The 13770-nt window shown below is 32.2% G+C and overlaps 1 protein-coding gene across 1 annotated transcript in view; it reads right to left on the minus strand.

Moving 5' to 3' along the window:
* Positions 1-329: 329 nt before the first annotated feature.
* Positions 330-13770, minus strand: part of LOC117115853 (serine/threonine-protein phosphatase 4 catalytic subunit) — a 15035-nt gene continuing 1594 nt past the window's right edge. The window contains exons 2-10 of the mRNA XM_033259799.1: positions 11458-11553; positions 10743-10814; positions 9582-9684; positions 8216-8317; positions 7725-7898; positions 7131-7257; positions 6218-6407; positions 5833-5911; positions 330-5090 (exon numbers count right to left, since the gene is read on the minus strand). Of these exons, the coding sequence (XP_033115690.1) occupies positions 5040-5090; positions 5833-5911; positions 6218-6407; positions 7131-7257; positions 7725-7898; positions 8216-8317; positions 9582-9684; positions 10743-10814; positions 11458-11483 (924 nt within the window). The 5' untranslated portion in view covers positions 11484-11553 and the 3' untranslated portion in view covers positions 330-5039. The remainder of the gene's footprint in view (positions 5091-5832; positions 5912-6217; positions 6408-7130; positions 7258-7724; positions 7899-8215; positions 8318-9581; positions 9685-10742; positions 10815-11457; positions 11554-13770) is intronic.

Below are 13770 nucleotides of genomic sequence, written 5' to 3' on the forward strand. Positions count from 1 at the left end.
AGACAAAATGAAATACACAAGACTTGTGTAGCCCAAGGCTGACTGACCCAAAATCTCTAAAATATGGTTCTGTTTTAAGTTTATGCCTATAATTTTACATATTTTAAACAGTGAAATATAGGCCTATATAAAATATTGTTCGATCATGGGGGTTCACCTAAAACAGTGTTTTCAAGTTGTCCGGTCTGTTAAAAATTTTACATCAACTGCAAAAATTAGCACATATGAATTGACAATTTTTTTTTTTTTTTTGTAAACTTGCTCGTAACCTAATACAAAAGTCTGGAACCACTTTTGACAGTGACAAGCTAATAACACAAAACACTGTATGTTTTTCATATCAATTTATCATTTTTCTTACAAAAATGGACAAAACTAAACAATAATTTATCAACAGACACAGATAAAACGTTGAGCTTCAGAAGCAAATGTCCATAAGTCAGACTCCTACCACCTGAATTTCAATTTCTAACAGAGCAAGCACTCATAAATTTGTAAACTCTTATACATTAATTACTGTATGTAATAATTGGTCGATCTTATTAATGTTACATTCAACAATTGACCCTTTATCTGTATTTATCTACTGTGCCTTTCACAAATATAATACCAACATTATGGGAAATGAGAAAATATTTCTTAAATAGAGAAAATGGAATATTTCAAATTGGGATGCATATAAATTTTAAGGTGTTCAAATGATTGACTATTTTGAAGATGCTATTGAAAAAAGTATATTGCCTGATACAAAATAACAAAGCATTTGGTAATGTGCAAATGTAAACTAACTTGGGGCACTTTACAACAATAAAATAGATTGAAGGCATTTTAAACCTGACCGATGTTTGCAATACATGACCTTAGCAGATCTATCAATTATAATAAACACTAACTCATAGATAATTCAAAGTGGACAATACAAGTAATTGTTATTTTTATATTGTGCATGAAACTAGAAATGCTGCAATAAAAAAGAATCAACAAACATTTAAATTAATATACAAATAAAATGGTAATTTCAAATCTTTAGAAATATATTTCTGATTTAAACTTAAGTAGACACAATATTTTTAAAACTGACAATAGAACACTGTGCATGAAATACAATATAATGTTATATATAGCAGGCGTTATACACTTGATCATTGTGTACACTACAAGAGCTTTACCACAAATTTAATCGCATTAGGCTTTGATTTGGTCTAACTTGCATACTTAAATATATATCAGTGACATTAAACCTCTACATCTGTCAAATCAATTTCTTGAAGCCCAGATAAAGTTGACAAATATTGGTATCTTATTGAGGAAAACCGAACGCACACACAAATTGTGGTGATGTCCAGTTAAAAATATCTCATTACTGTAAGGAAATGGCACAGTAGTTTTATTTTTAAATGTTTAAATTAAGTGCACAATTTACAGAGATACTGTGATTACATCTACGAAAAAAACACTTAGGAACATTCAGTTAAAACAATAAACTGCTCATTAAAAGATTATATACTAACCTGTTTTTACTAAAACAGAAAAAAAATACTGATTTAACAGGTTGACTTAAGAGTAATAATGGAAAAAAAATGTTAAATTTATTTACTAGCCAATGAAAAGTTCTCTGCAAATTATTAATTTTGGTTTAACTGAGAAATAAATTACTAGTTTCAGTTTATAAATTTAATATGAATAATGAATTTAATGCAAACAATTTATTTAAGAATATATAAATGTGCTGAAATTTCAATGATCTGAATTAATATCAAGTAAATTAAATAATTTTTTGCAATTAATTTAAAGACAGGGTTAATCTGCAGTTTATATGATCTGGATCATAATTATTGAAGTGATATACAAATTTTAAATTTCAACAACATTACTAATGGTAGGGGAGATATTGAAATCATTCTACAAATTTTCCCAATCTTTGGCATTCAAGTATCTTCAAAGCTTATCGCATTTATCAGTTTTTAGAAGGGGTCAAAATCTAGCGTACAAATAAATAAACTGATGAAAATTCACTATTTTAAAGATTTTTTTTTACAAATATCAATATTGTTAAATTGTAAATTGTGAGATAAGGAGGATTATACAGAGTTTAATTGTTAAAGGTAAACTTACCAAGTATATTTAGAAACCAAATGCACACAAGCAAATGTGATTGTACTCAGGTGAAGTTAACTACATACAAATTATGTTAAGTACCAACCTATTGTGGAAAAAGCTCAGCAAAATCTGCTCATGTGTAAACAATTTTTCAGTGATTTTCAAAAAGCTGAATTTGCACTGAAAATTTTGAGTGCAGTAGTGTGTGTAGCCGAGTTGTGCCATGCAAGCTTACGGAATAAAATTTACTAATTTTAGATTCTTAAAATAGAATAAATCGCCATAACATATTCACATTGCTTACAATATCACAATCAACGTCTCTTATTCATGATTTCATAACATACAATTGTTGCACCCTTATCTTTACTGCTTCCAATTCCAATCACTATTCAAAACTGACAACACAAACGCTGTATTATAAGATACAAAAGAATATTCAATTTTAAGACAAATGCCAACATGCACATAATTAGAGAAAGTGGCAATTGTATGTTTCTTTAATCAACCATATTAATTTTTATGGATTGTAGGTTCAAATCCACTTGATTATGACTAACAAAAACAAAAAACACACTTCATGATGAATCACAGAAACTACAAGCTTTGTCAACCCCATCAAATTTGATGTGACAAATAAATGTGATATACCCATCTTTGGATGTAGTATAAAATCATCATGTCTATATATGGGCACATCACACAACATTGCCATGTAAAATGCAACAGTGTGGACAGGGAATAATAGCTGAAGTAATTAATTAAAATAAAGTCTGTTAAACTTTTGACATTCACTTTGAACGAATCCATCACACTGAACATTTTGCTCTCAGTTTCCACCATCAATTTCAGTGACAAAGGTAAAAGTTGATTTCTGACACTTTGAAAAGCCAAAAAAATGAAATGAATTTAAGAGTGAATATTAAGGATTAGACTCTATATTTAAAACTAACAAAACATAAAACCGACAAATATGCTGTTCTTTTGTCTTTATCTCGCAATCAAATGCATGGTTACATATGACCTATGATGATCAATATTCCAGTAACATAATAAGGATTTTCTTTATTTTAAAATTATGAAATACCAGTAATGGAAATGATAGGATCAAACTTATGTTCTAAAGGTAGTAGCCAGTATCCAATAATATGGGACATTTTTGAGAGTTTTAAAATGATGAAGAAGTTGATAATGATGATTTTGTTGTTATGTTGATGCTGATAATGATGGCGATCGTGCTGTTGCTGATGATAATGATGATATTGTTGTCATTGTTGATGATGTTATCATGATGATAATGATGTCAATGATGATGTCAAAGTGATGATGGATGATGATAAGGACAGTGATGCTTTTGGCAATTGTGATATGATTTTGATAATAATAGTGATAATGGTAATGATGATAACAGTGATAAATGATTAAGATAATCATAAGATGCAGTAATTGGCAATAATGATGATAAAGATGAAGCCCTATACAGCCTGCATACTTTTGAGCCCACTATATATTCAGGCATTTCATATGATCTGAAGTATTAAAATATTAAAGTAATAGTAATTTATACAGCGCCTTTCCTTGCATTTCAAAAGTAAAACTGCTGCTACAGAATCCTATAGAGGTGGTAAATGTAAACAAGAAAAATCAATGTACAAGAAGAAAACTAAAGTTTTGTCCACACTATCAAATTTCTTTGACAAAAACAGCTGGACAAGGTTTAAAAATGCAGTAATGATATACAGTGACTGCTGTGCTTAACTTGTCACCTCTCATCCATTTTCCACCATCACTACCCTCCAATATCCATTTCTCTCAGCTCCATTTCCATATCATCGCTCCCCACCCCCTCCCATCAATTCACATCTCTCTTTATTAAGATCAAACGGTTGTAATCTTGTATGACAAACTGAAAACCAATGCACAAAGGTTATATGAATATAATGTACCTATATTGAAACACCCATTACCATGAATTTTATATCACCAGACTTCTTTGTTTGGTTAGTCCAATATTTTGAGTTCTTACAACAAATTATGTTACTAATAATATTCATGGTCAATCTTTCCTTCTAATACACACTGAGGCCCTTCCGACCAATTGGAGCCAGTGAGAAATCTTTGGCAAAACCTGCTGACTCACCATAAAACCTTCAATCATACACATATACATATATAAAAAAAAACAATACTCACTCACAATAAAACATGTTCACTAAAAAAAACATAACTGGACTAAAATCTTGTGCAAATTTCACCATGTTTCTGCCATCAATTTCAATTCTAATAAAACAAATCTGCATGAATATCAGATTCTTTGTTATTGGTGGAATAATGCGCACCTATTTCATAATCTGGAAATACTCAACGTATAATTTTTTTTTTTTATAAAGGAACAGATGTAATATCCCCTAAAGCTACAATGGTACAACCAAAATCAATGAAGAGAAAAATCAAGATTTAAGACTCTACCATTCTTATCCAGGTAAGCACATTGGTAAAATTGATTCCAAGGGACGTTTAACCATTGCATAGAATTACAAGCACACATTACATTATGTGCCACTGGCAATTTTATTCTGTACTTAAAAATTTTTGTAATTTACCCGTCTTCACCTTCTGAAACATCATTAAAAATCTTTTCTGTCAAAATCTAGAGTATACCTGAAAGGGTTTTAATTCAGATTTGAAGTAAAAAATAATAGGACCAATAAAAGAGTGCGTTTACTAATTATCTTAATCACTTGAGAACTAAATTTCTCAACATGTTGTGATTACTACTCTTCTACATCACAAGATAATTTCACCTCTACGTTGAGTTTGGAATGGGAAGTTCTGATTGGTTTTTTTCAAGAGTTATCGCTTATTTTCCTGGTAATTGGGAAAAGGTATTTGATTAGTAATTAAGATGAGTTAATAAAGTTGGATGACATTTACCATCATCACAGAAAGTAATCTGGTTGTGGCTTTTTGGCTGGGATACCTCTTGACTCCTAAGGAAAGAAACATATATAAATTTCTAATTATTTATTTATTTATTTAATTTCACATTAAAACAAGAGCCCAACATTAAAAAATTAAAGAGTATATATGCCTATACTGTCAACCCCCTCCCACTAAGCTATATGTTTGTACTCTTGTGAAAATGATGAAAGGTATGGATGGTCCCTTGTGAAAAAACTTCCCAGAATTAATGAGATGCTTTAGTTAAATAGGAGTCCATCCATTTTGAGTACAAAACACAGCTTACTCTTTTCTGTGATCCCATTCCTTCCCTTGAATGAATACACGATAAAATTATTTTTGGTACTTTGAGGTCTTTATTTTATTTTCTTTATAAAAGGGTACACTGTCAATCCCCTCCCCACTAAATCATATGTTTTGCACTCTTGTGAAAACGATGGAAAGTATGGCTGGTTCCTTGTGGAAATATAGATTAAAATTCAGTGGTAACTTTATGGTTAAGATGTTTTATCACCATATAATCCCAATCCAACTTAAAACATATTGAAATACAATTATTGCTATTTAAACAAAAATTACACAAGAAACAGCTTTTAACATTATAGAGCCTCTGGGAATAAAAACTACGAATGAAGTACTGGTAATAATTAATTTTTATTTTATTTTAGTGAAAAAATACAAACACATTTTTAGGCTTAACTATGAAAGAAGTAATGCAGACAATCTATCTTATTCATCCTAAATTCTGGAGAATGTTTGAACAAGCATTACCTGTGGGGCTGCTTCAAATATTGTGAAGTCTTTCTGTAAATGTTCATCAAGTTCCAGTATGGCTGCCACATTACCACACCTACAGAGGGAACAATATATATGAAATAGAACAAAAGACAATCTATAGTAGAATGTACCATGAATGTGGCCATTATTATTACAGTATTTTCATTAACCTCATTGTGATCACTACAGTTTCATTATCACTACCACCATTATCATCAGCAACACCATAAAATCAACATTGTTTCCAACATACAACAATTTTCAAATAATTATCAAACCACCCCCCCCCCCCAAAAAAAAGATATCAAACCCCCCCCCCCCCCCAAAAAGATATAATTTTGAATTACTAAATTACAAATAGCGATGGAAATTATCTTACCTATAGCAATAGTTGGGTGCTGACCAGACTGTTAAAACTGTTTCATTAAAGTGCCATTTATACCCCTCCATAACAAGCTGATGGGCCCGACATATCATCTCCACATCATTAGTCTCATTAAATAGCTGAACGACATCGCTACCAAATAAGTAACCAGCACCTCTTGGACTTACCCCCCAACCTTGTGTATCTAAATCAACAAAAACAATAAATTTTGACTATTCACACACAGAAAATATAAACTATGCAGATATATTGATGCGAATTTATGTGCATGCCCCTAATTATGAGTAAAATCTCGAATAGAAGCCAATAGAAGCCCTTATGGCTGCTTCTTTTTTTAGGACCATTGGATGGGCTTCTTTTGAGATGGCCTTCTCTTCCAGATGGGATTCTTTTCGAGATTACTTTCGCAAAGAGGGAGGCTTGCAAAGTAAGGGGGGTGGGGGCTTCTTCCAAAATGAATGCTATATATATTTGGAATTGATGGTATATGACATATTCCAACTACGGATTTCGAAGTTCTGTTGTATTTTTTTACTTTTAATCCTGCAAGTGCAATAAAATAATATTGATACTGGCTATCATAATTATCAAAGATAACGTCAGTCTGAATGTAAGTAATATTTTGAAAAGAAGCCAATACTACCTTGATTAGAAGCACATGGGCTTCTTTTCATGATGGGTTTCTTTTCAAGATTATTTTTGCAAACTAAAGAGGGGGCTTCTTATCGAGATAGGATTCTGCTCGAGATTAAGCCCACTTGGCTTCTAATTGAGGTTTTAAGGTATTAGGAGAAAAATGAGAAACCCCATATGATTAATGTACTTGGTTGTTACGTGTTGGGCAAACTTTGATGCTACATGCAGCCTTCACTAAATTTTGTATATCTTAAGTTTTCTGCCTACTCACCCTCTGGATCGGACCACAAAAGGTCGCACATAGGGCCGTCGTGAGGCACCTCCTGTTTGCGATCAATAATACGTATTTGGTCAAGTGTGTTGATAGATGGAGACAGGCCACCATGTACACAGAAAATCTAGTGCGAAAGAAGCAAAACCAATGGTTTTTTTATTTATCTTGACACTGTTTGGCCACCCACCAACTCCTCACTGTATTGTATATTTCAGAGAAGTTGCAGGACTATAGTCTTAGCTGTACCCTATTTTCTTTCCCTTCAATTTCGAATAGTATTACAGTACCTGCCCCTATTTGGTGATCAGATGACGGTGGTCTAGTGGTTAAGACACCAGGCCACTTATCTGGAGGTTGTGGGTTCGAATTCCGACCTGAATCACTTGCAAGATTTTTTTTGGTATTTGGAAAGTATTTGGGAACATACTGTTAGCACTCAGTACAATAACACATCAAGCATAAAAGAAAATCATTCCTAACTTTCATACTACTGCCTTGTAAGTTGATTTTTTTATGAACACATCTTCAGAAAATGCCTTCTACAAATTTTAGAGGTGGCGCTCTGTTTTGTAATATATGCATATTACTCACCTTTCCATCAATTATTGCTGACAGACTGAGGTAGTCAAAGATTTCCGTGCAGTAACGCCAAACTGTTATGGACCCATACTTTCGAAGACATTCGTCATAGAATCCGTATACTTGCGTAATTTGCCGACTTTCATGGTTACCTCGGATAAGTGTTATTCTGTCTGGATATCTTACCTATGATAAAAATTAATAAAAAATTAGCAAAGAAAATAATAAAGAACGTAAAAATAATTTGATAACATACCATATCAAAATATTATGGAATATCTATTTCCAACATTTAAGAAGCTGTCTCCTACAAAATTGTAAAAAACTGTTTGGCACAGTTGAAATGGTTTGGTTTTCCAACCTTGAGTATGTTAAAAACTTTGGCCTTTTTATCTTGTCATTAGGTGTGTGTTACTGCAACATATCTCAGTAGTATATTTAGAAACTACACTAGAGTACATGTAATGTGTTTTGTACAATCAGCATTATTTCTTCAATCCTACCTTGAGTGCTAATAACAATAAAAATGTCTCTACACTGTAAAATCCTCTGTCAACAAAATCTCCTAAAAAAAGATAATTCGTGTCAGGCACATCACCTCCAACCTGTAAACAGAAGATGAAGAAAAACCATCAATAGTGTTATCAACTATTTTCATGTCTCATGCAAGACATACAGTACTTTACACATTCTGATGCTTGCCTGTAAGACTCAACAATAATTGATTAGGGTTTGCAATTGTTGTAGGCATACCTGATTAATTTACTGATTTGAATATTTTACTGATTATATTTACTTGACTTTTTACAGTTAGCTTGTTAATTAACATTGTCCTTTAATTAGTAATGAATTTAAGGTTTGGCTTTTGTAGTAAAATGTTTTTAAAAACTAATAGAGGAATTCGGCGATGGTCGTCACGTGACCTAACTTGGGTATTGGATGTACTCTAAACAATGGAGTGGCACAGTGGAGTTTACTATGGTAGCTGTCCCGTGTTATTGCAGTACTTGTCCTTTTGAATGCAATTTAAGTTACTCTAAGTCTATTGTTGATGTCCCAAAATTCACCACTGAAACTTTTTGACTTGTCGTCCAAGGGAATTTGAAATTTTTCGACAAATGTTAGGCCTAGGCCCCTGCATATCTACGGCCTGTTTAGGTATGCATGAGGGTCTTCGACCTGCGGACTACGCTATGATTTCTAGGCTAACTAAGGATTACGAAGTGTCACATACATTTCAAAGCATATAATGCAAGGAGAACACTAGAATAAGTAAACAAACACTATTTTGAACAATCGTATTGCCTTTCCTTGCCATGTATTTCTCACGTTAACAGTGGGTGGTTGTTTTCGAAACCATAACATTATCTTTCCCAAAATGTCATTAAATTTTAGAGGTTTTCTTTACTTTTTTTGGTAGACAGCAATAATGATAATATTTATTTGGCAAATTAAAGTACAATCTTGCCAGGAGCAAGGACTAGGTATACACTAAAACAGAAAACTGCTCTTACTCCTCAAAAAAAGTAAATCTTTAATATATACTGTTAAAGATATACTATTTGGGTAAATAAATCTTGAAACCACCTAAAAATGTATAAACATACAGTAGAATTATTCAATTATTTTGGTTACAAAAATTCTTAAATTCATTATCAGCCAATTTAAGGGTCTATGGAAAAATTATAGACCCAGAATATATTCTGGTTTTAATCTTAATTAAAAAATTACTAGCAATTAACAAAATCAGACATGACTGGCATGTAACTAGAAGGACCACTGATTACACTTGAAAGAGATAAAATTAATAGCTAAGAATACTTCAACATAATCTTTATTGAATATGGAGAATGTGAAAACTCAACATACTTTAAACAGTTCCTTTAGGTCATAAAACTGGCCATGAATGTCACCACAAACTGTGACGGGTGAGTCTACTCTCTGTACATTCCCTTCTTCCACTAGTATTTCCCTAAAGAAGTAAAAAGAAAGAGTTACAAAGAGAAGTACTTTATCAAAATAGTGCAACGTCCAATTCTTTTGACTATACAAAAGGATAAGATCCATATTCATGAATAAAGGTGCCAAACCAAATTGCATAACATTCACTTCTTTGACTACACAGAAAAAAAGCTTATAAAATTGATGATAAAATGCAACATAGGCAACATTTTATGCGGTTCAACATTTGCTGTCTTTGTCTAACATTTATCTGAGAACGAAACATAAAAAAGATTTATAAAAGGATGGGATAAGGACATGTGGTGCAAAATTCTCTTGATCAACAAATGTTTGTTTCAGTTGGAAATAACAATCTGCTGCAACATTTTGGTATGCCAAATAATGTTTCCCTAAGGAGCTAAACAAAACATGATGCGTGGGCATTCCCTTTTTTTAACAGGTGAAGAGATTTTATGAAGGTACCAAAGCAATAATATTGCAACATTTCCTTGTTTGTTTAATACATGTAAACAGATGTATAAAACGAAGGGAAAAATATGAATATCATCATGGTGTAACACACCCTCTGTGAGTAAATATTTCCCGTGTCTGAATCTAGGATAGTTATGGGCGATTCCATTATTTTCTTTTATGTTAGAGAATAAAAAATCAAATTTCCATGACCTTTTCTTCCAAAAATTCACAGTAATAATGTCTGTCTTAGATTTTTATTCCACTAATTTTAATGACCAATTCCATAGTTTTTGTGTAATCTTCCTAACAGACAGGCCAGACTGAGAGACAAACAGTACTGAATAAATAACCTTCTTTGAAGGAGGTAGTAATAAACAAAAACCAGAAAGCACTATAAATTACAGGGTAACACCTCAATGAGTGGTAAATAAATATGAGCTTTTCTATTCATCACTAGTAGAAGGTGTTTATCAATTCCAAATTATTATCACGTAAATTAATATGTACTGGTATCTTGGACCATGACAAGTCAATACTTGATATTTTGTTCTTAAATACATTAAAAAAATATATTGAAAATTTGCTTTATATTTAAATTGAAAGAGTATGGCTTACCTGGCTTTAGCACAAAGTGCCTTCACCTCACTTTCTTTAATAATTTCACATCTTCTTAGCTGTTCTATTTGCCTGTATAAAATTTTTATTAAAAACAATGATTTTTGGATCTTGGGATCCTTTTTTTCACCTTCCAGTTAGAAATAATGTCGAAAGGCACAAGGTTAACCAAAATATTTCATTTTAATAGTGAGTAATAATTGCATATTGAGTTTACAACAGCTACTGGGTCTTCTGGGCTTTATCTTAGAAATTTAATATACTGTAAAAATCTAAAAACCTGAAGAAATTTATTAAAACTTTGAATTGTTCATTTACAATAATGGTGATGGTAATGGTGGGATATTTGTAGTGCGCCTTCCACAACAAAATCGTCTCAAGGCGCCGTAAAAAAAGGTAGGACCAAGAATTTAAAAGAAATTAAATTATATTATATCTTATATTAAAGAGCCTATATTAATCAGAATATTTTTTATTTATTATAAGTTAAATAAATATAAATAAATGAATAAAGTAAATAAATAAACAAATAGAAAATAAATAAATAAATAATTGATAAATTAAGCCTTCAAAAACAATTGAAGCAGTTATTGGTCCTTCATGGCACATGGTACTGTAGCTTTGAATAAAATTTAATGCAAGTAATATTTAAAAAACATTTAGTTTAACAAATTATCGTAAATCTTATATTCATAGATTGAATTGTGTTACTTGCCTGTCTAAATCACTGCAATCTGTCATACTTATCCAATTCTTTTGTTTTCACTTCAACAGTGGATATACTCAGCTCAAAACTTCAGCTGGGCTGCAACTGAGAACAATCAGAGAATTTTACAATTAACTGATCTAGAAAATAACAATAATTTCTAACAAAATAAATGATAACAAGATATTTCTACTCTGAAACATGACAACTGTGATTCTGAATTCATTAATTTCTATATTTTTGAAGTAATATGTCACTATAAACGTAGTGGCCATGCATAGCATAATTATGTTTTTTGGCATAATTTGGACCTCTGTAGCACGTAGAATACTGTAATTTAGAATTGATGTAAATTTCATTATATTTAGAAAAATTAATTGCAAAGAAAGTCTGAGAGTGCCATTTCCGAGAATCTAGCAGTGCTAATTTTTAAAATGTTCTCACCTCACCTAGAAAGGCAATTAGATGAGGGAGTGTGTCAACGAAAATGTTTAATCCGATTTTAGCCAAATATGCTATTTTGAACGCCATAAGTACAGTAGTGCATACCTGACTGTTGTGTATCAAAATGTTAGTTAAATCCATGGCAGTAGTGTATACTGTATATTTGTTGTGCACAGTTTGTTACTTTTGCACATTTTGAGCTGCTGTGTTCTTTCCAAGTTGTTTCTAACTGTGCGCACAGTTTTCTTTCAGCAATTATCTTAAAACATAACATTTCAACTTCATATTAACTGATACTGATATTAACTTATGATTCAACATAATGTATTTTCTGGGAGATACACAGCAATTTTCCGATGTTTTAAGTGATCGAAATTTGCAATAATAAAAGATAGGCCAGGTGTGTGTGGGACACGTACAATGAGAAAAAAATAAGAATAAAAATTGCAATTATTAAAGGATTTAGTCACTACCTAAATAAATATTATTTAAATCTCATAGTCTCATCAGGTCTAGCCTAGGCCCCACCTTGTTACAGGATACAATATGCTATGGAAATGGGCCTACTAAACGTTAATAGTACCGTAGAGTTTTGAATAACATACTGCTGGTACATTTTAATTACAAATTCTTGTAAATTTCAGAAAGAACCATTAATAAAAAAAATATTTATCAAGCTCTACATTAGCTGTTGCAAGTAATCAGGGCCGGCTTGCCCAATATTCTTTGTGTTGTGAGGAAAACTTGGTTTAGTGAGGTCTGAGAGCATCCACTTCAGCCCCACCTTGGTTGGTGAACAACTTTTTTGGCACCTCTGATCGCCCGCAAATAGATGCTGGCAATCTAAGCCGCTATACCTCTCCCTCAAGGGGGCAGCCAAATACAAACGTTAGCACGGAACTACTGTAGAGTCTATGTTGGAAATATGGCTTAAAATATTTTTTTCACTTTCTGAGGGGTGCTTATTCAAACGGGGCGCTTATGAAAACAGAATGGAAATTGAGGGGGCGCTTATGGAAATAGATGAAAATCGAGGGGTTCTTATGGAAAATTTTTAAATTCAAGAGGCACTTTTTGAATGAAAAAGATTATATTAGGCCATCACGCATGGTGGTTAGAAAATATAATCGTGCAGAGAAAATGGCTCATTACAAGAATGCGTGAATACTGTATTTACATAACAGCAAAATAGCAGATGCTAGTGGTTAGCTTGTTGGCCATCGGACGATTGAGATTAGCAGGATGGCAGGATCATTGTATTTTTTCTTGAAAACTAGATGGGAATGTGCAAGAGAAGTATCCTCATTTTGATATTGACTGAAGAAGAATGTGTTTCCACTCTACAGCTCAAATCATCCCAACAACCACAGTCCCAGTATTGATTGGATTATTGACTTGCTAAAAAGAAAATCTTATGAGGGGCGCTTATTCAAATTAGAAGGGGGCGCTTATTCAAACGGGGTGCTTAAGGAAATTTTCACGTTAGGAGGGGCGGTAATTCGAGAGGGGCGCTTATTCAAACGGGGTGCTTATTCGCGCGAGTACGGCACACATGTTTAAAGCCATAGTAAATACTGAAATTGAAGAGGGAGGGCCTCCTTCACTTGAGAATTACATAGTACTGTATAGTATGGTATGTTGTATGCATACCAATAACAGTTACAATTTGAGCAGATTTTTTTTCTTTTTTAATTAATTAATTTTTCACTTCACTTTTTACGATTTTACATTCGTAAAATTGGGAATTTGTTTAATCAGAAACCGAAAGGTCCACTGATTAATCTCAGATAAGAAAGTATAATACATACTCCAAGTATTGAAATACACGCCATCGTGTTGGGATTCAATATTTCGACATTAATTATGTCATCATCAGGA

The sequence above is a fragment of the Anneissia japonica genome, unplaced genomic scaffold, assembly GCF_011630105.1.
Source record: "Anneissia japonica isolate Jap-2015-1 unplaced genomic scaffold, ASM1163010v1 scaffold199_len4679917_cov187, whole genome shotgun sequence".
Taxonomy (NCBI): domain Eukaryota; kingdom Metazoa; phylum Echinodermata; class Crinoidea; order Comatulida; family Comatulidae; genus Anneissia; species Anneissia japonica.